This window comes from Camelus bactrianus, chromosome 22 (genome assembly GCF_048773025.1).
Source record: "Camelus bactrianus isolate YW-2024 breed Bactrian camel chromosome 22, ASM4877302v1, whole genome shotgun sequence".
Classification (NCBI taxonomy): Eukaryota; Metazoa; Chordata; class Mammalia; order Artiodactyla; family Camelidae; genus Camelus; species Camelus bactrianus.
The window spans coordinates 22,101,700-22,129,603 of record NC_133560.1 but is presented as its reverse complement, the minus strand read 5'-3'; the positions used below and the strand labels follow the sequence as shown (position 1 = coordinate 22,129,603).

Sequence of the window (27,904 nt, the reverse complement as noted above, 5' to 3'; positions counted from 1 at the left end):
TGCCAGCTCCTCCCCCGCCGGACATAACGGTCCGCGCGCGGCTCCCCGGACCGGAAGTGGAGGCGAACTGTCGCGGGGCGCGCCCGGCCTCGCTCAACGCCTGGCAGTTCCCGCTGTCGCCGCCGCTCTCGGCCACTGCGGAGGCTTTCCGCAGCCGCCATGTCCGCCAGTGCCGTCTACGTACTGGACCTGAAGGGCAAGGTACCAAGGGCTCTCCACCTTCCGCGTTGCTAGGCAACCGGCGGGGGCCTCGCCCCGTGGGGACCCACCCTGTTGCTAGGTAACCTGCCAAGGGGAGCCACCCTGGTCTTAGGCAAGGAAGCCGTTTGGTCTCACACCTGAGGGCTCCACCCTGTTGCTAGGGGTCTTCCGTCCTCGAGCCCTGCCTTGTTGCTAGGTAACGCGGTGGGCTGCCGCTATTGTCAGGTAACCGGCTGCACGACCCCCATCCTCACCTGTCTGGGCCCGAGGCTCAAACTTCCGCCGGGACCCCGGGGAACGCGAGACCGCGGGGAGCGCGGGCCACAGCTGGCTTGGAAGCCAGGCCTGGCGCCAAGGTGCTGCGCGACCTTTGACTGGATGTGGTGAGGCATGGCGAGGACAGCGTGCCCTCGGGCCAGTCCCGCCCTCTGGGAGCGCAGCAGCTTGTTTATTCAGCGATTATTCTGTGCCAGTTCCTGTAGGAATTTCTTAACGTTCACTGTGACATTGAGTTACAAGGGTTAAGGGAGGTGGGTGGTGGGAATGCCATTTTACTGAGAGAACTGAGGCACAGGGAGGTGATGTAGCCTGCCCAAGGTCTTAGCAGTCACAGAGAAGTGGCAGGTGTAAGTCGAACCCAGAATCCTTTGTTCATTCTGCTGATATTTGAGGAGCACCTACTGACAGGCAGGGTACTAAGCCTTGGGTGAACAAAATCAGAATCAGACCTGTCTTTCTGGACCCTGTCGTCTGGTGGGTTAGAGGAGTACTTATCTCAAAAAGCACAAATAAATGTAAATTGCAGTAGTGAAGCAATGAGGATATAATGGGGAGAGTCAGCCTCTACTGGGGGTCAGGGAGGACTTCCCAGGGGAGTGACAAATGTGGCTCATATAAAGGAGGTGTGGACATAACTAGGACCAAGGTGCTTTTTCCAGAGGTATCTGGGAAAGCTTCTCAAAGGAGGGATCTCAAAACCTTTCAGAAGTGGGCTGCTGCCTTCTCCCAAGTTTGTCTAGGGTAAAAGGCTTGTGAGTATCTGACATTTTGCATTGCGGAGTAACAAGAATAGGACAGGACCAACAATGTTAAATAAGCCCCACATGGATCAGTGAGAAAAAAACATGGGTGTCAGGCCCAAGTGGAGTGGGCAGGAGTTAGCTCAGAGGCAGTAGGGAGTGCAGAGGTGAAGTGACTGTCCCTTGTTGCCCCACCTCTAGCACTTTGCTAGAGTCCCTTGAGTGGGTTGCCTGCCTTGGATGCCACCCAAAGTCAACAGCTAGTGAGGCCCAGTGCTGAGCTCCCTTCCCCAACCTCCTTAGAGGCAAGGAAAGACACAGGGTACACCAGGGTCTGGGAGGGTGCATTGTTTCCACCCCGGCCACTGTGATCCCACAGGCTGCCTATTCAGATCACTCATTTCTTCAGCAACATTTTGGGAGCAGCTAGCTTGCACCAAGTCCAGTGCTGACCATTGCACTGTGACTAAGGAGTTAGGGCTGAGTTCAGAACCTCTCTGCTGCTCCCCTGCATGACCTCAGGCAAATGTGTGAACTCGCTGAGCAGACGCATGAGACAGGCCGCCCATGGTCCACAGTCCATGTTAGTCCCCAAGGTCCTGGAGCATTGGCAAGGGAGGTGCATGGAAGCTGACAGATCCAAGCAGATGCTCCCATGTAGTTCGCCACAAGGCCCCAGGTAGTGCAGTTGCTCAACATGAGTTTGGGCTGGCAGAAGGAGAAGTGGTTACAAAAGGCTTCCTGGAGGAGGGTGATGCCAGAGCTGGGAAGGTGACCAGGTGGCAATCAGATGGACAAGGAAGTGTCACAGTAGGCCCAAGGGGTGAGGGGCAGCCCATTGAGGCTGGCAGGCCGGAAGTCCTGGGTAATGCTGGAGCCTGGAGGGTGGCCTCAGGAAGGCCATGAGCGTTGAGGACAGGAGAGCAGAACCAGGGGGACAACTTTGCAACTTTGGTCCCAAGAAGGTACAGCCACCACGAGGAGATGATAGCCTGGGAGGGGCATGATCAGACCTGCCTTTTGGGAAGCTCCCGAGGCAGCCGGGGGGTTGCCTCCCATCCTTAGTAACCCTCATGCCATTTATCATTCCACTCCCCATGCAAGTCATGTTTTGAAAGTATGCCTTCTGCGCAGACTGCATTTAATCAAAAATAAGGTAATGGCACTTGAAGAAATTCATGATCACATGCCTGTCTGCCAGCCAGAGCCTCCCATCACCAAGGAAACCAGCTTGGCCACATTCAGCTGATAGAAAACCCTCCATGGATGTTTCTCTGCCCTTATCTCTCTTGCTTCTCTGCAGCTTCTGACACCATGACCACGTTCCTCCTCGCCAGCCTTCCCTTGGCCTCAAGGTTGCTGCCCTTTTGATTCTGCCCCCACCCTGTTTCTCTCACTCACTGACTGCCACACCTCCTCTTCTGCCTTCCCCTTGGATGTTGGCTCCTCGTGCTCGGGCCTGGCCCACCTTCCATACCGTCACTCTCCTCAGGGCAGGCTTTGATGTAGGTTACTGTGCCAATGACTTTCAAATTTGTCCAGAGCAAAAAAAAGTGCTCCAAGTTCAGAGCACTTACCTAGATGTCCGCTAGCCTCCCTGGAGGTCTCACAGCCACTGCAGACTCAGCATATCCACAGATGTGCTTCTGCCACCCCTCAGCCCTGCTCTCTTTCTCCGTCTCAGTGAGTGACACCACCATGCATGCAGCTGTCTGTGTTGGAGACCTGGGCATTATTCTGGCCGCCTTTCTCTCACCGGCATGTTCACTGCACAGACATTTACCCAGCAGTTCCTACAGACCAGGCTCCATTGTGGGTGCTGGGACATAGCCATAAAAGAGATGGAAGAGGTCACTGTTCTCAGGGAGTATTAGACTGGTCGAAGCAGCAGATGGTAAATGAGGTTACCAATGTAGAATGCACTAGTGGTGTGGGCAGTGAGGGTGAGGTGGGGTTGGGAGTAGAAAGGGACAGGATGTGATCTCTCAGCCAAGGCGAGCAGGGAAGACTTCTTGGAGGAAGTGCCGTCTGAGCTGAGGCTTGAGAACCGAGAAGATCTAGGCCAGGGCATTCTGGGCAGAGGGAACTGCAGGTGCCAAGGCCCTGAGGCAGGAGCAGATGTTAATCTCTCAGAGCGAGGGTGCTGGCCAGGATGCCTGGAATGGCGTGAGTCCAGAGAGCAGAGCTGGAGAGGCACTGGGGGGACTTTGAAGAGCCAGACGGCCATGGGGACAGACGTGCAGTTTGTTCTGTGCAAGGGGAGTCTGGAGTAGACAGTGGCTTCAGCAGGGGAGAGACCTGATCTGACTTCTGGTTAAGAAGGCCCCTCTCACTTGTGGTGAGGAAGAAGTTGTGGGGTTAAGGTCAACAGCAGGGGTGGGGGATTGTCACATCAGTGTTGCCTGCCTCTCTCCAGTCTGTCCAGCCTGCAGCCCCAGCTCTGAGGCTGCCCTCGGTCTACCTAACCAATTCTCCCAGGTCTCCCTATGGCCTGCACCCCCTACCCCATGGCTTCAGCCACACTAGTCCCTTTGTCTCTGTCCCACCTGTCCCCTCAGGCCTCAGTTTGAAATTTACACCCTTGCAGGGTCTCTCATTTCCCCCCAAGCAAGCATCTCAGTACAGGGACCCTGTCTTGGACACTGCTATATCCCCAGGCCCAGCATGGTGTACGGTAGAGGGGCACACAGTGTGTGCTTGTTGAATGAGCGGGCGGGCTTCTGTGCAGCCCTGGTGATGAAGGTGAGTGAAACAAATTGCTCCCTGCTCTTTCTGAACACGCTGGGGGATTGGGGGCTCCATGCCAGCAGCAGCCCCCCAAATTGGATACCTGAGGTAGAAGGTGGGCTTGGGAAGCCCAGGAAAGCAAAGCAATGTTTATCGAGCAGAAGTGGCCCTCCAGGGAGTGACAAGTAGGGTTAGAATCCTGGCTCCCCTTTGTTCGCTGTGTGACCTCAGGCAGGTGGCACCACCTCTCTGGACATTACTGTCCACCTCTTTAAAAATATCAGCCCATGGTGAGGGCAGTGTATGAGGCAGTATATACTCCTGGCAAAGAATATATGAGAGTGTATGTGGGAGTCCCTGGGCCAGGGCCTGGTCCAGTTACCCACAAGCTCACCCATTGGGTGCTGGGTCTCTAAGAGGCCTTCTGAACAGCAACAAGGGTGCAGGGTTCCTTGCTTGTAGGCCACAAACAAGAAACTAGGAAAGGAGGGCTCTCTCTTGCTTGTTCGATCGCTTTCTCTCTCTGGCTTGAAACAATAAGATAGTGTACTTTATGATCCTACAGGTTCTGAGGCAGGCGGTTCCCAGGCTGTTCAGCTCAGTGGTGTCATTCTTAGCACGTCACTGAGTCCTGCAGCCTCACGGACACAGAAGAGCAGCAGCAGCTGTAGGCAGCATCTCTAAACTGAGCCTGACTCAGAACAGCCAAGCTTCACACCTCCCTTTGTATTCCTTCCGGAAGGCATAACTTACGTGTAACAGACTTGTGCTCATTTAAAGCATTTAGTTTGATGAGTTCAGTCATTGTGGATCCCCAGGAAAGGGGAAGCACACATTCTGTCACCCCCTGTAGCTTCCTCACACCCATCTGTGTCCAGCCCATCCCCAGGCAGGCACTGGTGTGTTTTCCGTTACCATTTCCCAGGATGTTATTTAAGTGGAATCATGCAGATTGTGTCTGGTTTCTTTCACTCGGCTCAGTAATCCCAAGATTCCACGTGCTGTCGCCAGTGTCAGGGGTTGTTCCTTCTCATAGCCGAGGTGTGTTCCACAGTGTGGATGGAGACATCTCCATCTACCTGTTGAAGGACACTGGCATTCTCACCAGCCCGAGTCTATTTAAAATAAAGCTGCTGTGAACATCTGGGTACAAGTCTTCATGTGGGTATACGGTTTTCCTTCTCTCGGGTAAATAATACCTGAGAGAGGACTGGCTGGGTCATAATCTGGGTGTCACTGTCTGAGGCCTTGCCAGACTTTACCAAAGTGGTTGTCCCTTTTGACGTTTCCATTGGCAGTGGTGCCGCTCCTCCAGCGCCACAGGCCATGATAGAGAGGAGGAGGACGGTTTCTCTCCAGGCCACAGGCGGATTCTCGAAGATGTGAACACTCAGCAGTGTCCCTCTCTTGACCCAGACAGAACAGGGGGCCTTAGCACAGGAAAGGCTCCGAGAAGGTCTGCAGTGAGAGCCTGTGGGATGCTGTTTAATCTGTCATCTCCTGAGTGATTCAGTCCTAGACTCTTGCTTCATAGTCCCGCCCCCCCCCCCACTCCCCCTTCAGAGTCCTGCTGGCCCCTGTGGAAGTTCGCTTTGGGAAATGCTTTCCTGGAGGGATTCCCTGAGGGTAGACATCAGATGGTCCTTTGATGGACAAGTGTGATTGGGGTCCCCAGAGGAAAGGAGGCTGGTGCGTCTCACCCCCACCCCCAGGCACCCAGCTTGTGGAACTCAAGATCAAAGGGTCTTCCCTCTCTTCCGCATCCACGCAGGTGCTCATCTGCCGGAATTACCGCGGCGATGTGGACATGTCGGAGGTGGAGCACTTCATGCCCATTCTGATGGAGAAGGAGGAGGAGGGGATGCTGTCGCCCATCCTGGCCCACGGGGGCGTCCGCTTCATGTGGATCAAGCACAACAACCTGTATCGTATCCCTTTGTGGGGGCACTCCTGGGGAGCCATGTATGTGTGCGTGCGTGCACACACACACGTGCAACTGAGCTGCTAGCCCCTGCCCTGGCCTGGCCCAGCAGGGGCCATCAGGCACAGTCCTGTTTTCCTGGCCCTGCTGCCTGAGGATGACAAGTGTGACAGGGGTCTTTATCTGGTCCAGCAAGCCAGGGAGGCTTCCTTGAGGAGGTGACATCTGGAGGAGACCTGCAGGAAGGCCAGGTGTCCACTAGGCACAAGAGTGGACTGGCATGAGGAAGGCTAGGCCCAGGCAAAGTCTCATCCTGAAGCTGCGGCAGGGGTGGCTGGAGCCCTGGAGAGGGGCGCCTGGTGGGAGCAAGGCCCAGATGGCCAGCAGGGTGTATACTGTGGGGCCTCATAGGACATCACCTTAAATGGGACAGGAAGCCTTTGGAGGGTTTCAGGGAGAGGAATGACACATTCAGATTTGCATTCTCTAAAGGTCACCAGCTGAGTGGAGGCCAGACTTCAGGGAACAGGAGTGGACCTGCGGAGGGGCGAGGAGGCTGGGGTCAGCATCCAGGTTGCGGGGGTGGGGGGGTGGCCTGGACCATGATGGGTGGTGGGATAGAGAGAACCCTATCCAGATCACAGGGCCCCCTCCACTCAGGCCCATGTGGAGATCTGGCTGGGCCAGTTTCCATTGGTGAGGTCTGACAGGCCACCCTCTGCCTTTGGTCAGCCCTCTAGGCACATTCTGGCATCTGCACTGCTGCAGGAAGGGCCCGGCTTTGCAGCACACAGCCCTGTTCAGACTCAAGCTCCCACTACTGTGTGACTGGAGGCAGGTCCTCACCTTCCCGGGGTCCATGAGAGCAGTGACCCCTCCCTGCAGGACTGTTGGGGTCAGTTGAACTGCACTGCACCCAGTAGACATGGGTTCTGTCCCCTTTCCCATGTTTGTGGAGACACACAAGACTTTGCTAGGGCAGGTATGGTCCACAGGCCAGAGCATCCCAGATAGCCTTTTGGAAATGCAGAACCCCAGGCTCCACACAGCCCTACCAGGTCAGAATCTACATTTCAGCGAGGCCTTCTCTAGTGATTTGTGTGTGTGTTACAGCCAGGGAGGTGTTGGCCTGGGACCCCCATCCAGCGCCTTGAGGCCTGGCTCCCTGCAGCACGCCTCTGTTTATTCACCTCTGTCTGGAATACCTCAGGGGCACCCGCAGAGGATCTCGGGCGGCCTGTCTCCCAGGAGTTGAGTGTCTTGGAAGCTGCCCTGGGTCTGGGCAGTGGTTGTCCAGGAGTGGAAAGGAGGGAGGGGCGGCTGAGTGAGATCAGCAGGAGCCGTCAGACCAGTTTCCAGTTGGGCCCCAGTGTTTCTCTCTGGGGCAGCCAGGGAGGAGACAGCGAGGGCTCGCCCCTCTGGGTGCCACTGCCCAGCACACCCTGCCTGGGTGGACATCCTCTCACCTCCGGCCTTAGTTCATCGTTGGGTAGCAGTTTCCAGCAAGACCTAGCCATGAGGGTCAGAGGTGCCTGCTCCCCCTCTTTAGAAAGCAGCTGAAGGGCACGTTGCCCAGACTGCAAGTGAGAAGCCAGCACTCCTTCCTGGGTCCTGCACGGGACCGGGATGAGGCAGGAAGTGAGGTAGAGGCGGCCCCCTTCTCCCTCCTGGAGCTCCTCATCTGGCCCTGCGGTGGCGCAGGCTTGCTGTGAACAGGGCCGTCCAGGGCGCGGTGCACGGGCCTGCGGTGGAGGAGCTGGCATCCCCAGGGGGCCTGAGGCCCCTTAGGGGAGGAGGAACAGGAGGTGCCCGGTACACAGTGACCCTGGGAGGTAGGGGCACGCCCCCATCAGAAGAAGAATTTGTGCCGGTGCTTTACGTGTGTCACCTCGGTGAATCCACTCTCAGGCCCCGTCAAACAGATGAGAAAATAGAGTCTTTGTTAAAAAGGGCTGCCTCAGAGGTGAAGGCTAGAGCCAGAACTGGCCCTAACTGCTTCCCTTGGAGCCCGGCTGGGGCGCCCTGGACCTCAGGAGGGTCATGGAAGCAGCGGGCTCTGGAGAGGGGCCGACTGAGCTCCTGTTTTCCATTCCCGGGATAAGCCCCGCTACCGCCTCCCGCCTCGGGCCGTTCACCCCACCTGCAGTGCCCTCCACCACACCCCGGGCTTCAGCCCTCAGCTCAGCCATTGCCTCCTCAGGGCAGCCCCCCTTCCCAGCAGCCAGGGTGGGCTCCCTGTGCCCCCTGCTGCCCCTCTGTCAGCTGAGCCACCCTGGGGGCCCAGACCTCATCTGGCTGTAACTGCTGTTTCCCAGGCAGGCTCAGACCAAGAGCTCAGACCCCACTGAGGGCCAAGTCAATGACTAGGGGTGGCTCCGAGCCCAGGGTGGGGGCAGGGGTCTCTCTAAAACATGTGGTCGACAAGCCTCTGAATCCTCCTTAACCGTGGCCACCGTGCAGTGGTCGCCACCTCCAAGAAGAACGCGTGCGTGTCGCTGGTCTTCTCCTTCCTCTACAAGGTGGTGCAGGTGAGTTGAGCCACAGGGGTCACATGGGTATCAGTCACCCTGGCTCTGCCACGTGCCTCCCTGTACTGGCCACCTAAGGGCTGCAGCATCCTTTGGGAGCTCTGGACCTAGAACTGCAGGATGTGGGGCAGGGGAGCTCCACCTGCTCCATGAGGTGCCCTTAGTTGCCCCTCTGCCTGGTGAGGAAGGTGAACAGGAGGTGGGGCTCAGGCCAGGGGTGTTCCCGATTCCAGGAGGGACAGGTATGCCCCCCCAGCTGGCTGTGGAAGGGTGGAGGGTGACCTGCTGAGTCAGGGATTAGGGAGGTGGGATAACCAGGAGGAGGGCGGAGCCAAGTTCTGCTTAGGATCTCCCCTGGAGCCCTAATGGCACAGGCCCAGGCTGACAGTGAGATGGGGAGGCAGAGAGTGGCACATGCAAAGGCCCTGGGGTGGGAGGGCATGTGGTGCCCAGTGTTCCCAGGACAGAGTGTGGGGCTGAGGTCACCAAAGTGGCAGGGCTGGACCGCGGCATGGGGAGTGCACAGGGCCTAGTGAGGAGTTGATGTCGTTACAAGTCTGATGTGAGATGGTGGAGAAGCAGGAGACTGACAAGACCTGATTTGAGTTAAGATCATCTCCAGCTGCTGAGGAGAGAAAGAACTTGAAAGCAGCTGAGAGGCAGTGAGGAGGTTGCTGCGGGCTTCTGGGAGAGACACGGAGGAGGGGCTTGGCGGAAGTAGGGGCCGGAGTCAAAGAAAGCAGATGGTCAGACCCAGGAGGCCTGGGGTGGGCCCAGGAAAGCTTTCATCCTTCACACAGTGCCCTGTGCAGCTAGCTTAGGAGCCACCTATGCCAAACGCTGGGGAACTGGCTGGTGTGAGCTGTGAGGACGAGGGGGCGGGGGAGCAGCGCATCCCCTTGGGAGGCCCAGCTGCAGGCTGGGGAGCAGCCTTCATTCCCAAGGTGGAGGCAGGGCTGCGCTGCCTGGGATCTCAGGGGAGCAGCCCAGCGCTCACAGTCCTGGAGCGTGGGGACGGGAGGTGGGAGGGAGGAAGGTTCTCCCTGGTAGTTTGCCATTTGCTTTCCACCTTGGTGTCTGGGCTAATGAGAGCTCTTCCCAAGCCCCCTTCTCCTTGTCCCCTTGGGTGTCCCTGCTTTGGTCCTCTTAATTTTCTGTTGAAATGGGGAAGATTTGTCTGCAAGCACAACTGTACAGACTGGAGTTCAGGGAGGCCGTAAGAGCCACTTGTCCTGTCCCCAGTGGCTCTTGTCCCTCACCCGAGTCACTCCCAACTCAGAGGCCAAGGGTGATAGTGACAGGATTAAGGAGAAGCTCGGAAGGGGGTCCAGGCCTGGGGGTGTGTGTCAGGGAGGGGAGGAGGGTGGGCCCGCAAGAGTGGGAACTCGGGGCTTCTGACCAGGCCTCAGAGGAGGCCTGCGCCACCCCGGCCGGGTTCCCGCCTCACAGGCAGCCACTGCTGTCCTCCTGCCCTCGTCCCCTTAGCACTTCTGGAAAACGGACAGATGCAGCTTGTGGACAAAGGGGCTGTTGGCAAAGGCCTCGGGTCATGAAGGGCAAATGCACTGGGGCGAGCGGTCCTCCCTCCCTCATCCTCCTCTCAACCACCTGCCTCCCACGCCAACGCTGCAGGTGTTTTCAGAGTACTTCAAGGAGCTGGAGGAGGAGAGCATCCGAGACAACTTCGTCATCATCTACGAGCTGCTGGATGAGCTCATGGACTTCGGCTACCCCCAGACCACCGACAGCAAGATCCTGCAGGAGTGAGTGGGGCGCGGGGCCAGGCCTGGGTGACGTCACAGCGTGATGTCGGTGGCCTTGGAGGCGGAGGAAGCAAATGTATATTCACGTTGTTGGCCACCCCCTCCCGCCCTCTCTGCAGCCGCACCAGGAGTTTACTAAGTCATTCGGGCACTTGCAGGTTCTTTTTCCACTCAGCATCCTTGCATAGCAGGAGTGTTTTTCCTGTTGCAAAGTCATTCTCCATCCACAGAGGTGCACCAGGTGCCTTGTTGTTAGGGAGTCACCTGCCTTTGTTTTTACCACCACAAATGAGGCTGTGGTGGACAATCTCCCTTCAGTGGGGTCCTGTCCTTAAAATCACGGCCACTGTGGATTAAGCGTTTCCTGTGAGCCAGGCCCTGGGCGAGCACCCTTTTTTTCACTCCATTCACCATCAGAGGTGCTGTTTCCCCATTTGACAGGGAAGCAAAGGGACACTCAGAGAAGCCACGTGACTTGCCCACATCTCACACTTGTTCCCCAAGTGGGACCGGGTCACTAGGTTGCTCTCGCAGGCGGTCCGTGCCCTCTGCACACCCGGCAGGGGAGTGGTTTGTTCCCACTTCTTGTTCACACCTGTCTCCTTGGCCCCCTAAAAGTGAACCCTGCACTCATCGTAACTGAAGAGTTTATTGGGGTTTTTGGAAATCTTAAGATATTCTCATGTTAAATTTACAGCCCCAGCTGAAACCAGACCCTCTTTCTGGACCCTGCTTACAGGGAGGGGCTGTTTTCAACAATGTCAGTGCCTGAACTTTTTTTTTTTTTTTTTTTAAACACAGGTCCTGGGGATTGAACCCGGGACTTCATGCACACTAAGCATGCACTCTGCCACTGAGCTATACCCACCCAAAACCCTCTGAGCTTCTTAACTCTGAGCCTGTGCCCACAGGTACATCACTCAGGAAGGCCACAAGCTGGAGACAGGGGCCCCCCGGCCCCCAGCCACCGTCACCAACGCAGTGTCCTGGCGCTCCGAGGGCATCAAGTACCGGAAGAACGAGGTGTTCTTGGATGTCATCGAGTCCGTCAACCTCCTGGTAGGCTTCCTTTTCTTACTTTCCCTTTTTTTGAAAAATGTTGTCTTTCCCATGATTGGAAATAAAAGCAGCTTGACTTTACAACTAGCAAATCCCTGAGAAAGTCACTTTCTGTGTGATCGCAGGCAGATCAGCGGGGTTTAGTCAGGGTCGCTCCCTGCAACTCGAGCTTGTTTTATCTTCATTAGTTTTTGTTCTTATTTAGAATTAATACATGCATATTGTTTAAAAAAAAAAACAGTGTGTAAAGTTAGAAAGTGAAGGGCTCTGTAATCAGAAACCTTGTCATCCTTGGACCTCATGCTAAATACACAAACATACGTTGTTTTTCTGTAAAACTGAGAGCATAAGATGTTCTCCTGCAACTTGTTTTTTTGGGCTTGAGGGTTTTGATATTTACTGTTTTTGTATGTTTGTGGGGTTTTTTTGTTGTTGTTGTTGTTACTATGAGGGAAAATTGACCATATTTTCCATGAGTTTTATTTAGCATATGCACAGATTTGTGTAGCCGTTATCATAACCAGGACACACAACATCTCCATTACCTCAAAAACCTCCCACCAGCTGCCCCTTTGTAGTCACACCCTGCTGCCTGTTCCCAGCCGCTGGCCACTGCTGATCTGGTCTCCATCACTATGGTCTTGTCTTTCTGAGACTGTCGTATGAATGGAATCATACAGTGTGTGATGGTGTGAGTCTGGCTTCTTTCATTCAGTGTAATAGTGCCTTTGGGATTCATCTAAGTTGCTCTGTTTATCAAAAGTTTATTTCTTCCTATATTTGTTTATTTTATCTTCCAAACCACAGTTTGTTTATCCATTCACCCATCAGAGGACATTTGGGTTGTTTCCAGTGTCTGGCTGTTGTGAACAGAGCTACTGTAAACATTTTGTGTGTAGGTTTGTGTGTGGACAGAAGTTTTCATTTCTCTAGGGCAGATACCCAGTGGGGTTGCTGGTCAGGTAAGTGTATGTTTCACTTTACAAGAAACTGCCAAACTCTTCTCTAGGGTGGCTGTAACATTTTTGCATTTTCTCCAGCAGTGGGTGAGAGTTCTGGTTGCTCCACATCATTGATCAACATTTGTATTTTTGCCATCCTAATAGGTATCTTATTATGGCTTTAATTTGCACTTCCCTAATGATTAATGATGTTGAGCATCTTTTTATGTGCTTCTTTGTTATCCACATACCCTCTTTGGAGAAGTGTCTTTTCACGTCTTTTGATCATTTTTAAGTTGAGTTTGTTTTCTGATTGTTGAGTTTTGGAAGTTCTTTATATATTCTGGATAAAGGCTTTTGTCAGATATGTGATTGGCAAATATTTTTTCCTAGTTTGTCACTTGTCTTTTCAGTCTCTTTACATTGTCTTTCACAGAGCAAAAGTTTTTAATTTTCAGAAGGTCCAAATAGCAATTTTTAAAGTTGATTATGCTTTTGGTGCCATGTCTGAGAACTCCCTGCCAAACCTAAGATCACATAGATTTTCTCCTAAATTTTCTTCTGACAGTTTTGTGGTTTTACATTTAGATCTATGATTAATTTTGAGTTTAAATTTTCTTTTATTTTAATGGAAGTACCGGGGATTGAACCCAGGACCTTGTGCAAGTTAAGCATGCACTCTACCACTGAGCTGTACCTCACCCCCCGAGTTTAAATTTTATGTGAGCTATGAGGCTTATATCAGATTTTTGCACATCAAACAATTTTTTTCATTTGTTCTAACATCATTTTTGAGAAGATTATCCTTTCTCCATTGAATTGCTTTTGCATTTTTGTCAAAAGTCAATTGGCCATATTGTGCAAATCTATTTCTGGACTCTCTTCTTTTCCATTGATCTGTATATCTGTTCCTTCACCAATATCACAGTGTCTTGATAACTGTAACTTTACAGTTAAGTCTGAAAATCAGACAGTGTGATTCCCCCAACATTCTTTGTTTTCAAAATTGTTTTGGCTATTTAGTTCCTTTATACAGAATTTTAGAATCAGCTGTGTGGGATTTTGATTGATTTTGTGTTAAATCACTCTGTTAATCAGTTTAGGGGATTCTGTGTCTTTGGTCTGTTAAGTCTCACAATCCGTGAGTGCCGCATGCTCGCTGTATATTTAGGTCACCTTTGATTCTTTCATCAGCATTTTATAGTTTTTACCTTGTACATTTTTGTTAGATTTGTACCTCAGTATTTCATTTTTTTAAGCTATTGTAAATTGTTTAGTTTGTATTTTATTTGGTAGAATTCACATTTGAGCCTAGAGATTTCTTTTTCAGAACATTTTTCACTACAGATTTCAATCCTTTAATGGTTATAGGGTTATTTGGGTTTTCTGTTTCATCTCGAGTGAGTTTTGGTCGTTTACTGTTTTTAAGAAATTGGTCTATTTCGTCCGAGTCACTGAGTTTATGTGCATAGTACTGTTTATAGTATTCCCTTGCTATCTTTTTAATATGCGCAAGGTCCGCACTGATAACCCCTCTTTCATTTCTGATTTTGGTAATTGACGTTGTCTTTCTTGTCTCTGTTAGTCTTGTGAGAGGTTGATCTGTTTTATCGATCTTCACAAAGAATCAGCTTTTGACTTCATTGATTTTTTTTCTCTGTCGTTTCTCTTTCTTCAGTTTCACTGATTCCTGCTCTCATCTCGAGTATTTTCTTCCTTGTGGTTTCAGTTTATGTGGCTCTTCTTTTTCTAATTTCTTAAAGTGGAAACTGCAGATACTAATTTGAAACCTTTCTTGTCTTCTAATATAAACATTTAATGCTATGAATTTCTCTCTATGCACTGCTTTAGCTGTATCCTACACTGACTTGTTGGATTTTCTTTTTTTTTTCCAAAATATCTTCAAATTTCCCTTGAGTCTTCCTTTTTGACCCATGGATTATTTAATAAAAGTGTGTTGTTTAATTTCTAAATGTTTGCAGATTTTTCTGTTATTTTATTGTCATTGATTTTTAGCTTAATTCTACTACTGTGTGAGAATACAGGTTGTATAGTCAGTTCTTTAAGGTTTATTAAGGTTTGTTTTAATGATCCAGAATATGATGTATCATGGTGAATGTTCCATGTGCACTTGCAAAAAGTGTATATTCTGCTCTTGTTGGACAGTGTTCTATAAATACCAATTAAATTCAGTTGGTTAATGGCATTGTTCAGTTCTTCTAACAATTCTTGCTAATTTTCTGTCTACTGGTTCTACCTGTTACTGACAAAGGAGCATTAAAATCTCCAGCTGTAACTGAATTTGTCTACGTCTTGGCTTCATGCACTTTAAAGTTCTGCTGTTATGTGCAAGTGGATTTAGGATTCTTCTGTTTTGTTGGTGAACTGACCCTTTTCTCATTATATTCTTCTTTTTTAAAAAAATCCTTTTACTTTTAACTTTCCCATGTCATATAGTAGAAAACATATAATTGGGTCATTTTTAAAATCCATTCTGATTGTCACTGTCTTTTAATTGATGTTTAGAGCATTTATATTGTAGTTAAGTTGCTTGGATTAAAGTTTACCATTTTATTATTTGTTTCCTGTTTGTTCCCTCTGTTTTTCATTCCTTTCCTTTTCCTATGTTTCTGTGATCTAGTTGAACATTTTCAGTGTCCCATTTTGTTTCTTCATGGTATAGTTTTTTTCCTTTGTATAGTTTTTCTAGTGATTGCTATAAAATACATACTTACCTTTTCATTATTACTTAGAGTCAATATTTTACAACTTTAATTGGAATTTAGAAACTTTATTACTGCTTTATAGAGTTGTCCTATATATTCATCTACATAAATTGAAAACCCTATCAGTGTTAAAATTTTTGCTTTCAATTGTCAAACATACTTTAAAGAACTCGAAAGGAGAAGAAGAAGCCTCTCCACCACATTTACCCAGATATTTACCACCTCTGTTGCTCTCCCTTCATTCCCAGTTTTCCAGGTTTCCTTCTGGTGCTATTTTGCTTCCATCTGAAAAACTTCTTTTAGCAATTCTTTCAGAACAGGCTTACTGGCTACAAATTTGCTTGGTTTTCCTTCATCTGAGAATGTCTCTTTTTCACCTTCATTCCTACATGATATTGTCACTGGATGTCAAGTTATGGGTTGACAGTTCTCTGTTGGCACCTTACAAATGCTGTGCCGCTTCCTTCCGGGCGCTATGGTTTCTGATGAGAAATCCAAGGTCACTCGAATCCGTATTTCCTTGTGGGTAACGTGGTGTTTTTCTCTGGCTACTTCCCAGATTTCACCCTTGTTTTCAGTCCTCAGCAGATAGCTATGATGTGCCTAGGCATGGATGTGTTGGGTTACTACTGTATGGGGTTTGTTCACTTCTTGGATCTGTAGGCTTAAGTATTTTACCAAACTTGGGTTGTTTTCATTCCATGATTTCTTCAAATATGTTTTCACCATCTCACTTTTTCTCTCTTCTTTCTGGACTCCAGTGGCATGAATGTTAGACCTTTTGTTATTGTCCCAAGGGTCCCTGAGGCTCTCTTCACTCTATTCCGTCTTTTTTTTATCTCCGTTGTTTAGATTAGATAATTCCTATTGATCTGCTTTCAAGTTCACAGACCCTTTTCTGTATTATCTCCATTCTGCTATTGAGCCCATCCAGCGAGGTTTTTGTTACTTCTTTTTTTTTAGGTCTAAAATTTCCATTTGCTGCGTCTCTCTGTAGTCTGTATCTTTATGGGGACTTTCTAGTTTAACATTTGTTGCAAGAGTGTTTGCAGGTCTTACCATAGCTGTGTGAAGTCTTTGCCAGATAATCCCAACATCCATGTCAGCGTCGGTGTCTGTTGATTGTATCTTCCACGTGAGCTGAAACTTTCATGGCTCTTTGTATGCTGAGCAATTGTAGATTATATCCTGGGGGTTTTGAATATTATAAGATTCTAGGTCTTATTTAAATTACTATATAGAAAATGCTGATTTGTTTTGTTTTGTTTTGTTTTTTGTTTTAGCTGACAGTTGACCTGGTGAGGTTCAGGCCACAAGTTCCAACCCCAAGTCCGTGGGCCATGAGTATCAGTTCAGTTTTCGGAGCCTTTGGTGCCTTTTGCTATTTGAGTCTTCCCCAAATATGCAGTGCCCAGAAATCTGGCTGGGACTGGATGCTTTGGTTCTCAGAGTCTTGGGCATGCTAGTTAGGCTCATGTCCTTGCATGCCTGGTTCTAGAGAGATCTGGAGACGTAAACAGCTTCACAGGGTTGCTTTCCTGAACTCCTCACTCTGTTCCCTTTGGGGCTTTCAGGCTGCCTGGGTCTAGATCCCCGCTCGTGCTTGTCTGCACTTGGGCTGAATCCTCGATCTGCCCCACCTGCCAGGAATAGCAGCTGAATTGCCAGGGGCCCTGGACGTGAGAAAAGAGGGGAAATGGGGGATTTCCAGACTCCTCTGAGCGGCAGGAGTTCCCCTTCTGGCCCTGGAGCCGGGGCTCGAGGCTTCTGCAAACCCTGTCTACACCCCACTGCTCACTTGCACTTCCAGGTTCTTCTGCTGCACTTTCACGTGGGGTGGCAGGCGGGGGCGGTGGGGGATGCCTCAGTCCCGCCGGCTCTTCCAGGATCCTCCTTTTCAGTTTTCCAGTGGCTGCCCACACATCCTGCCCAGGTACAGCTGTAGTCGGTGGCAGGGAAAGGGTGGTGGGCGCCGGTTCCATCTCCCCTGCAGCCCGCCTGTCTCTGCCTGGGAGAGTGCCTCACCTCCATTGCTCGGGCAGACCGGGGTGCCTGGGCCAGTCCTGTCATGTCGGCCCCTCGGGCATGCCCGTTTCTGACTGTTCTAGCCAGCGCAGAAATGGGCGTGACGGCTCCTCCTCAGACGTGTGTTTGGGCGTCTGCCTTGCCTGGGTGGGATTTCTGAAGGGCTGGGTTCCCAGACAGGCAGTTGCTGGATGACAGCGCTTTCCCAAAAGTCTCCCCATGGACTGAATGTAAATGTATTTGGTGTTTTACTTTCTAAGCCATGAGGCAAGACCATGGCCTCACTCACTGCTCCCCTCCTGCCTAAAGACTTTCTTCTGTTTACTGAGCCCAGAACTTGGACCATATAGGGTGTCCGGGGTGGAGAAGCAAATCCCGTGGTGCAGCTTGTAAACAGCTGCACGGAGCAGGGCAGGTGTAGCTCAGTGGTAGGTGCACACCTAGCACGCGTGAGGTCCTGGGTGCAATCCCCAGTGCCTCCATTAAATAAATAATAGTAATAATAAAATAAATAAAACTAACTCCGCCCCCCAAAAGAAGACTATAAATAAATAAATAAACAAACAGCTGCACAGGAAAGCAGTGGAGTTCAGGGGCATCGCAGCCACACTGTGTCCCTGGACGTGGCTCTGCCCAAGGAGCCTTGGTCTTCCATACAGAGGGCACCACGAGGCAGGTGTGGCCGTCCCAGGCGTGTTAGAACACCACCTTCCTCAGTCTGATTGCAGAGCTGGTGATCTCCAGAGTCAACATTGGCCTCCAGATTCCGGAAATCTGGCTGGAGTGGTGTACTTAGGCAGCCAGTCCCCCGGCAAACATCTCTTCCACACCCGCCCTGGGGAGGGCAACAGCTCTGGGCCACCAGTCATGCCTCAGCTAGGGCCAGCCCCATCCTGGTTGCTGCCCACAGGGCCAAGAGTAGCCTCTGGGCTGCGTGACTTTTGTGTCCACTTCCTGAGCCATCTTTCCCATCATTCAGCTAGAGAGGGCTGTGCAGTCCCAAGGCCCCAAGGGGAGACAGCCCCCCAGAGAAGAGGATCTAAGAGCAGTTAGGGGGAGCACAGAGGACCCGTGAGTTGCACACGAGTTACAAGGTCGCCCAAATGGCAGCCCCGCCCCACTGAGGAGTGTGGAAGGCAGCCCCTGGCACAGAGGAGCTGCTCAGTGCCTGTGGGAGCTGTGACTGTTTGCTCAAGTGTACTGTTACTTTGGATCCATGGTTGTCAGACTTCAGGGCAGTCCTGGGAGCAGGGAGGGAGCAGCGCCCAGGAAGCTCCATCTGCAACAAGCCCTAGGGAAACGAGGGCCCAGTGACCCCACAGGAAGAAACAGATTTCCAGGAAAGTGAGTCTGGCCTGTTCCCAGAGAGCCCCAGGGGGCCCCACGGATGGGCAGACACTGGTGGAGTCACCCAGGCCATTGGCACACCGCCTGGAGCCGTCAGGTCTGCCTGGGCATTCTGGGAACTCCTAAGAGGGAGTAAGTGTATGAAAGAGCCTTCAGACAGGTTTCCAGGTACCACATCCCAGGCCCATCCACGGGGGAGGAGCCCAGTATGGCCTGAGGCCTAGAGGGTGGGGCCTGGCACAGCACCCCCAGCTCAGGGAACACTGAGAAGGGCTTCAAGAATAGAGGCGGCATGAAGGCCATGCAGCATGGTAGGGGACAGCAGCCATGTGTGGGGCTTCCCCTCACTCCTGTCCCGCCACGCCTAGGTCAGTGCCAACGGGAATGTCCTGCGCAGCGAGATCGTGGGCTCCATCAAGATGCGGGTCTTCCTGTCGGGCATGCCCGAGCTGCGCCTGGGCCTCAACGACAAGGTCCTCTTCGACAACACAGGCCGTGAGTACCCCCCATCCTCATCCCAGGCAGAGGGCACCCAAGGACAGAGTGGCCCCTGGGGCAGTGGAGGAAGTGTCCACCTGCACAGTGGACAAGCCCATCTCAAGCGCCGGGTTTAGAACCATTTTCCCGTTGTTTACAAGACAGCTGTGAAAACTAATAAATTAACACCTGGGATCTAGAAGACACAGGAGAGTGGAAACCCTCTAGTCAAGTCCCCTCACCACCCCTCGGGCCAGAGGGTCCGGGTGAGCACCTTAGGTGCCAGGCGCGTGGAGGGTCACGCAGCAGGTCCTGAGCCCTGCCCTACGGGAAGGGACTCCAGGACCCAGTTTCTGCTCTCACCTCTGGCGCTGGGTCTGGGCTGTTTGAAAGCCATACATAGTAGTTCAAGCTCGCACTGCCTGGCCTGGATGTAGCCCTTCCCAGGTGGGGCAGGGCCAGAGCGGCCTCAGGAGCCCAGGGTTGCTGGGGCTTCGTGTTTGCAAACTGGACCACCAGCCTCCCTGCCAACCACAGGCCCATCAGCAGCTGGAGTGGCGGCCACGTTGTCATGGTTAGGTCTGCAGCAGCAGTATGAGGGCCTCTCAGACGTTAGCCCAACAGGGCAGCTCCCCTCCTAGCTGGGTCCGCTCCGCACCGCCTCTCTGGGCTGGGAAACCAAGACAGGACCCCAGGATCCAAGGAGTGACAGGCCAGGGCCCTCGGGGAGCCCTGAGTCATCACTGTGCACCCCTAGTAGGGTCTGTTAGTCATTCGGCAAACGTGTTCCAGGCAGCAACCCCGGCAGTTGGCAGGAATCAGTCCTACCAGCCCTGCCCTCAGCCCAGTGTTGGGACATGGTGGGGCCTCCGGGGGCTGAGGAGAGGTGGGGTGGGGGTTGTCTCAGAAGCCGGCCCCCTTGGTGTTCACGGCCCAAGATGCTCTCACAGATTTGGGGAACAGCTCTGCTCTGTCAGGGGCGGGCCCCAGGCAGTGGGAGCATTGCTGAGAGTGGCCTGGAGAGCCTAGGGTCTGTCCCGCCCTCACCCCCATCTCCCCTCAGGTGGCAAAAGCAAGTCCGTGGAGCTGGAGGACGTGAAGTTCCACCAGTGTGTGCGGCTCTCGCGCTTTGAGAATGACCGCACCATCTCCTTCATCCCGCCCGACGGCGAGTTCGAGCTCATGTCCTACCGCCTCAACACCCACGTGAGTGCGCCGTCCCTGCTCCTCCCTGGGGCGGCCGTCCCCTGCCCTGGTGGGTCTCACGTCTGCCGGGCGATGGGCGCAGCTCCCCAGGGAGACAGTGCCAGGCCCTGAACTTGCTGAGGGGCAGACCCCCTTGGCACCACTGCCCCCTTGCCAGGCAGTGCCCCCAGAACGACCTCGGTGATGGTTGCTGCCTTTTCTCTGTGCTCTGACCCATCCCTGCACTGGCTGCACTGGCTGCGGGCTCCTCCAAGAGCACCGGGCCGTACTGGGCTGGGCTCATGCCTGGCCAAGTGGCCCCTTGCCCTAGGCCTCTAGTTCCCCTCTGTGAAGTGGGGCTTTGCAAAGCGACTGTGTGTGAGCGCCTTCTTCACTCTCCCTGGCAGGTCAAGCCCTTGATCTGGATCGAGTCCGTGATTGAAAAGCATTCCCACAGCCGCATCGAGTACATGATCAAGGTGCGTGTGCGTCCTGCCGGCAGCATGGCCGCCGCGGGGCAGTAAGAGGGGCATGTGGGTGGCCCTGCCTTGTGAGGGCCCTCCGGGGCCCCTGGCCTGTCCAGGGTCCTAACCTGGGGGTGAAGCCTGTGGCTGTCATCTGTGCTGCCTCACGATGAGCAGCGGGCCAGTCTTGGTAACACCGACATTGTCCCAGGAGGTCAGGGCCGGGCTAGAGGCAGGGATGGGGAGTCCCAAAGGCTGAGGAGTCAGGAGAGTGGAGACTGAACTTCCAGTTGGGCATCAGGAAAGTCTCAAGAGGTGGGAGAGGACGTGGGGGACACCTCAGTGAGGATCGAGGGGGTCCCACAGGCTTGGCAAGCAGCGTGCAGCCCTTGTGGGAGCAGGCTAGTGGGAGTTGGGCTGTCTCACCTTCGCCCTCCACAACCTTGGCCACGTTGGCCTCGTCTCCAGGCCAAGAGTCAGTTCAAACGGCGGTCGACGGCCAACAATGTGGAGATCCACATCCCCGTGCCCAACGACGCCGACTCGCCCAAGTTCAAGACGACAGTGGGGAGCGTCAAGTGGGTCCCTGAGAACAGTGAGATCGTGTGGTCCATCAAGTCCTTCCCGGTGAGCACGCTTCTGGGGGATGGGGCACCCCTTCTGGACTTCCACCCACACTCACCTGCTCCCTGTGCCTGTCACCGTGGGGCAGCCTGACTGCAGCAGGACCCCCTCACCAAGCTCTGAACAGGGCACAGGGCGGGGATCCCCCCGCCTGGGGCTTGGGGAGGTTCAGAAGGGAGGGCTGAGGGGCTGCCCAGGCCTGGGGGAGTTAGGCAGAGGTCGGCTCAGGGACCCGCTGCTCCTTCCTCTTGTTCAGAACTCCACATCCCGCGAGGGAACTGACTGTCGTGGGGCCAGAGCAGCCCGGGTTTCGGGAATCCAGCACCTGCCCCAGGAACCCAGAACACTTCCTGCCCCGAGCCAGCTCCACAGGCTGGCAGGGCCCCTGGATTTTGAGCTGGAGTGTGGGTTTGTGGGAGGGGCGCCCGGAGCCTGGGAGGCAGGTGTGAGCATCGCCGTGTTCTCATCATAAACGAGATGGAGCGCTTTTTTATGTCTGAGAGGGCTGTTTGCATTTCTTTTTCGGGAAACTGGAGTCAGTCTCTTGCTCACTTTTCCATCAGGTTTAGTTTTCTTCTTAGTTTCCAAGTGCTCTTTATGCGCGGGCAAGACTAAAGATTAATGCGTTTTCTTTGATACCATAGCAAATAGTTTTCCTCAGTTTGGTGTTTATCTTTTGACTTTGCTTCTGATGTTTTTTGCTGTGCACCCATTTCTGATTGTTTCTTCATGTTATCGTTGTTCAACGTGGTCACACTTCTCAAACTTTTCCTTTTATTATGTCCAGATTTTAAGTCATGCTTTGGAAGGCTTCCCCATTCCGGTTATAAAGCAATTCACCCGAGTTTGCTTCTAGAACACGTATGTGGTGCTTTTCACCTTAGATCTTAGGTCCTTTTGGAGCACAGTCTGGTAAACGGGTGATGTACAGATCCAATTTTATCTTTTTCCAAATGGGTATCCATTTTCCTAACACCATTTACTAAAAAGTCCTACCTTTTCCCCAGTGGTTTGAAATGCCATGTTTTTCAGAGATCACATTTTCGTGAGTCATTAGGTCTCTTTTTAAAAGTCCTCTTGGCCGCCTCTCCATACAGCAAGGCCATCTCTTAACGCGGGGCTTTATTCTATGTTTTAACATCTGGTGGGGCCGACCCTACCCCACCCTAACTCTCCACACCCCCCTTGCTTGTCTGTTTCATGGTAACTCTAGCTTGTTACCTTTTCCTTATGAATTTTAGAATCAGTTTGTTTGTACTAAATTTGTAAGTTAATTGGGAAGAAAAAACACCTTTATGCGGCCGAGTTGTCCCATCCAGTAGCCTTGTCCCACTCCCACCTTTGTGCCTTTTGGAAATGTTGTGATGTTTACCTGATACACATCACTGGGCTTTCCCATAGTTTTAAGAAGGGCTTTTATTGAAGTGTAACCTGCAGAAAAATACACAAATGATATGGCAACAACTCTATGAGTTTCCTCAGGGGCCACATCTGTGTGTGTGGAGCCAGATAAAAGCCACAGAACACTCCTTGTCCCCAGGACACCCTGGGGATCTCTGCTGGTTTTGTGCATTTCTCATTTAGGTGATTTTTAAGTCGATGTTTTGGAAAATGGGGTCTTCTGTATCTTCCAGCAAGTTCCTAACATTCACGTGGTAAGTTTACATCCTGGTCCCTTACTGTATTTTTTTGTTCGAGGTAGTTTTTCTTTTGAATCTTACGGGCTTTAGATATTGTTTCGTATCATTTGCAGTCAGGTGCAGTTTCCCCATTCCCTCTCCTGCTCTTGGGCATCTGGTGGCTTCTGGCATCCCACTGCGCCGCGTGCCGCCTCCAGGGCTGTCAGTGGCGGTGGAGGGCGCAGCCTCCTGGCTTTGCCTCCTACTGGAGCTGCCAATGTTTCCCCTCTGAGTGTTGCTGCTTCAGGCTGCGACTCGACCCAGGGCTGCTTAACTTTGCTTTTAGCACAGATGGGCAGCGAGTTTAGCCAAGCACCTTTTCAGTGTCTTTGTCCGTTCGTATATATTAACAGGATGGATCCTGAACCACCCATGCATTCCGGTACGCGCCACATGACCGTGGTAGTTTGTTTTTAACGTGCCGCTGATCCTGCTGGTTAACGCTGCACGTAGGAGTTTTATACTGACAGTCATGACTGAGTTCGGTGCGGGTTCTTGGTGTGTCCTCTACTGGGTATCAGTGTTGCGCCTATTTTTTTTTGGTTTACTATTTTTTATTAACATTTATTTTTTTAATTTGTGGTGTTTTTTAATTTTGGGGGAGGGAGGTAATTAGATTTTTTTTTAATTGAAGTACAGTCAGTTACAATGTGTTAGTTTCTGGTGCACAGCATACTGTCCCCTTCAGGCATATACAAACATGTATTCATTTTCATGCTCCTTTTCATTAAAGGTTATTACAAGATACTGAATATAGTTCCCTGTGCTACACAGAAGAAATGTGTTTTTTCTGGTTTATTTGTTTAATGTTGTACCATGTCATAATTTGTCTCCCTTTTCCATTCTGCAGAGCATTCAGATAGCCTTGAGACGGTCTAGTCTTGAGAGGATTGATGGAACTCGGCTGTGTGACTCTCTGGACCTCCGTGCTTTCTCTCTCTCTTCTATGAAAATTAGGCTGTTTAGAGTATCTGCTTCAGTTCAAGTCAGTTTGGGTGAATTGTATTTTCCTCCAAATTATCCATTCTAACCAGGTTTTCAAATTTATCTACACATAGTTATAAACCCCTTCTCTTATGAAAGTTACTTCTCCCTTGTTTTGTTTTGTTTTTTTTTTTTATTTTATTTTTAAAAATTTCTTGTAGGGAGAGGTAATTAGGTTTACTTATTTACTTTTAGAGGAGGCACTGGGGATTGAACCCAGAACCCTGTGGATGGTAAGCAAGCACTTCACCACTTGAGGTACACCCACCCTGCTACCCCTGTGCCTTATTTTTTGTATTTGTGCCTTTTTTTTTCCTTGATGAGTTTACCTAGTGGTTTGTCTTTTTTTCCCCCAGATTCACTTTCAAGTTTATTTGTTGCAATAGTTTTCAGTTTTGTAAGTTTTCAATTTTAATTTCTTGATCCTTTCTTTGTTCTAATTTTCAAGTTCTTTTAATTTATTGTGTATTTTAAATTCGCATCACTATGTTTAAGCCACAAATGTTCCTCTGAACCCTGCCTAAGCTGAATAACCCGTGCATCTGGCAGGGAATATTTGATACCATCTAGAAGTTCTGTAATCGAATGGGAGTATTTTTTTGTTTTGTTTTGTTTTGTTTTGAATTTCCTGGTCTAAGGGCCTTTTGTTTTCCGTTTTCTCTTCACTATAGGTTTGGTGCATTGAGGCCGGAGAGTGTTACTCATGCTGTTTCTACTTTTAGACTCTATTGACATGTTCATTGTGTGCTAACATAAGGTCAAAGTTTGTGAGTGTCCCGTATGCACTTGAGAAGACAATAAGGCCTCTGTTATCGGGGTAGGGACCTCGACACGTGCGCACTTGACGTCCGGCAGACAGAGCGCTGGGGCAGCTCTGCCTTCCCCTGGTTCCTGTTGCATCTCTTGTAGCATCTGCTTAACACAAGTTGCTGCCGTGTTATTCGGTGTATAGATACTCGTAACTATTGTATCTTCACTGGGGATCATAGGACTGTGGCCTGTCATCCTTTGCGCCTATAATTCTTTGCCCTGAATTCTCTCCTGTGGCAGCAGCCCTACCCTGTTTTGTTTGACTTCGCCCGGCACGCCTTCGCCCATTCTTCCTGCTGGTTTGACCTTTCTCACTCTGCTTTCACAGCGTCGAGTTGGGTTTTGGTCTGTGGGCCAACCTGTAAGTCTTCTTCATTAACAGGAGGAGTAAACCCCCTTACTCGGACATGACTGACGCAAGGGGGCTTGCAGGCTCCCCCCACCTGGGGAGGCTGCCTCTCTGCGTGTTCTTTTGGTCTTATTTTCCGCTTGGTTTTTATAAAGCTCAGGTTTCTGGTCTGGTGTTTGTTTTCCCACACAGGCTGATGGAGCTGCTTTTATTCTTTGGCTGCCTGCTTTGTGTGTTGCTGACACCACATTATTCCCCCTTCGCTGTCCCAGAACCTTCACTGAGCGCCAGGGTCCAGAGTCCGGCAGAGTCCACATTCCTGCACTGATGAGCAGAGACTGACCAGGCCTCCATGGTGGGGGGGGCCGAGGCGCTGCCCCAGGGAGCCGCCCAGGGGCCAAGGCATGCAGGGATGGCCCCTGCTCTGGGGCGGGAGCAGCCCTGGTTGGCAGCCACTCTTGTAAGCAGAGGCCTGGGGATCAGAAAACCTCGTTGTCCCAGATGTGATGAGAGCCCTGCTCCCCACTGCTCTCTGCAGTTCTGGGCGAGGCTCACCGGGCACTTGGACGACCAGGCCCAGACTCCTGACTCCTCATGGCCAAGTTGAGGGCCCGCGCGTTCCTGGCCCTGCTCTGAGCCCCATCTCTGGAATCATTGCTCAGCTTCCAGGGCCAGGGCCAGGGCCACCCTCTTTGGGAGCAAGACCTCGGGGCCATCTCATCAGTTGGTCTCTTTGTCACCTCTCCCTGTTGCCGTCTTCATTTTGACGTTTCCCTTTTGCTTTCACATGCGCTCCTGACACAGGGCGTGGGGGTGCTCACTTGGACTCCGGCTGGGGCAGGCGGGGCCCTGTCCCCCGTCGGCCGCACCTGCTCTGTCCATGCTCGCTCTCCCTCCCTCTTCCTCCTGCCCAAGGCCCATTGGTCTTATTTTCCTTGAAGCAACTAGTCTTCTGTCCCTGGGAACTCATGAAACTTTCTCTTCATCCTTCCAATTCAACAATTTTCCCAGGCACGGCCTGCGATCTGCCCGGCGGGGCTGTTGGGGGCTGACTGTGAGGCCTGGAGGACAAGTGTGAATGTGTTGGAGGAACCGAGGTGCTGGGTGACCGCAGGCCACGCAGGAATGGGCTCGGCGGCCGAGCGAGCAGCCTGGCCTTCTCCAGGGGTAGCTGTGGGCCAAGCTGGGCCGGGGCCTCGGCCTGACTGTCTCCACCCTCATCTGCCCCACCGCAGGGCGGCAAAGAGTACCTGATGCGGGCCCACTTCGGCCTGCCCAGCGTGGAGGCGGAGGACAAGGAGGGCAAGCCCCCCATCAGCGTCAAGTTCGAGATCCCCTACTTCACTACCTCTGGCATCCAGGTGCGTGCGGCCAGGGCAGCTGGGGTCCCACGGTAGACGTGACAGGCCCAGAGGGTTGCAGGTGACAGACATCAGTGCACCCAGCTAAGAAAATGGTGCTGTTGGCTTGTCCCAGGGTGCCGCGGTGGACGCCCAGCCCTGATGGAGACAGGCCCACGGCCGTCTCCTCAGACCTCACCTGTGCTTCAGCTCCAAGTCCAGAGATGCACTGAGCCTCCAGTGTCCACACACTTGCCACCACGGGGCCCATTCTCCTGGGCACCTCAGTGGAAAACCTGTGTGGGGAAGAGAACCCTAGACTGGCGCCTTCTCCAGGAACCTGCTGGAGGGCTGTGCTTGCGAGCACACATCTGGCTCTTCCCCCCTCTTCTAGAAGCACCTCTGCCCTCTTTCGGCCTCAGTGTGGTGCAGACAGATCAAGGCCTTTCGTCCCCTCCCTCACCCTCCTGGTCACAGCCTGGTCCTGGGAGGAGTGACTAAGGGTTCAGGAGGTGGGGAGGGGAATGGGGCGTGTGTGCGCTCAGGGCCCTGATACCTGTGCCCCAGGTGCGCTACCTGAAGATCATTGAGAAGAGCGGCTACCAGGCCCTGCCGTGGGTCCGCTACATCACTCAGAACGGAGGTGTGTGCGGCCCCCCTGGGGGCGGGTGGGGGGCAGATGGAGCTGAAAAGGCCCCTGGTGGTGGTGCTGTTGCCCCAGGGTCAGGGTGGGGGCAGGTGTGCGGCCCCCCTCTGGGGTGCAGAGCAGACATTGGACGCCTCCCTCCCTCTCTCCTCCTAGATTACCAGCTCCGGACCCAGTGAGGGGCCGCAGTGGCTGACGCTCCTGGCCCTGGGGCTCCTGGCAGAAGCACCAGGAGGAAGCGCCTGCCAAGCCTGCCGGAAGGAGGGGCTCCCCTGGACACCAGCCATGCTCCCGGTCCGCCCGGGGCCCCTCCTCCTCCTCCAGGTGCACCTGCTCCGCTGTCGCCACTCTCATCTCCCACGTCCCCTTTCCCAGAAGAGGCTCATCTTTGAGAAGCCTCGTCTCTCTGCCCCCGCAGTTTGGGGGGAAGGGAATGCCATCTTTCTCTCCAGAGGTCAAATACAGCCTTCTGTGCTGTTTCGCTCCCAGTCACAAAAAGACTGGGACACGCTCGGCCTCCGGCCGGGCTAGCAGGGCCGCCGTTCTGTTGAACGTTGTGGGTTTCCGAGTGTTCTGGACTTTGTCTCGGTCCCTCGCCGTTTACGTGACCCTCACTTTCCAAGCCTCCCGCCCCTCACCCTGAAGCGCTCAGGCAGCACTTAGCGAGGACCAGACGTCCCCTTCCTCGCCCTCCTCCCCGGCGAGCCTGATGCGGGGTCGCCCTCCACGTCTGGCCGGAACCCCGCACTTTCATTGGAGGCTGCAGCTTCTGGCTGCTCCTTGGCAGCTCCTGGCCTGGACCCACAGGCTCCAACAGCGGCACCTCGCCAGGGCCAGCCCGTGCCACATGATGCTGTCACTTGGCCACATCAGTGTTCGTCCCATCAGGGGAGATGGGGTCCAGCAAAGGTCACCCACATCCACGCTTGGATGCCACTCTTCTCAACCCTGTCTGTGTTTGTGTCACAACTACATTAAATTCCATCAGTTAAACCTGCTGCCTGCCTTCTGTCAGATGCGGCGTGATGCCGACTCCTGCTGGGTGACCGGGGGAGGTGCAGGCTCATACCACCTGCGTGTGGCCCCGTG

At 52.7% G+C, this 27,904-nt stretch overlaps 1 protein-coding gene across 2 annotated transcripts; it reads left to right on the top strand.

Annotated features, from left to right (window-relative positions):
• The first annotated feature begins 18 nt into the window (after positions 1 to 18).
• Positions 19 to 27,813, top strand: AP1M1 (adaptor related protein complex 1 subunit mu 1). Of its 2 annotated transcripts, none has more exons than XM_010972089.3 (12): positions 19 to 201; positions 5,719 to 5,875; positions 8,329 to 8,396; positions 10,029 to 10,159; positions 11,071 to 11,218; positions 18,626 to 18,752; positions 19,798 to 19,940; positions 20,327 to 20,398; positions 20,852 to 21,010; positions 26,065 to 26,190; positions 26,737 to 26,812; positions 26,972 to 27,813. In XM_010972089.3, the coding sequence occupies exons 1-12, from the start codon at positions 160 to 162 to the stop codon at positions 26,992 to 26,994; spliced, it is 1,272 nt and encodes a 423-aa protein (XP_010970391.1). In that variant the 5' UTR covers positions 19 to 159; the 3' UTR covers positions 26,995 to 27,813. The 2 variants fall into 2 exon arrangements, with proteins under 2 accessions (XP_010970391.1, XP_010970390.1); XM_010972088.2 differs by lacking the exon at positions 19 to 201 and adding an exon at positions 260 to 280.
• The last annotated feature ends 91 nt before the right edge of the window (positions 27,814 to 27,904 follow it).

What these genes read in the sequence shown, in the direction of transcription:
- AP1M1 (XM_010972089.3), top strand. Translation starts at nt 160, where the DNA reads ATGTCCGCCAGTGCCGTCTACGTACTGGACCTGAAGGGCAAG. An exon ending in TCCTCTACAAGGTGGTGCAG is followed by an intron (nt 8,397 to 10,028) that starts GTGAGTTGAGCC and finishes CCAACGCTGCAG; the next exon opens with GTGTTTTCAGAGTACTTCAA. An exon ending in TCACTACCTCTGGCATCCAG is followed by an intron (nt 26,191 to 26,736) that starts GTGCGTGCGGCC and finishes CCTGTGCCCCAG; the next exon opens with GTGCGCTACCTGAAGATCAT.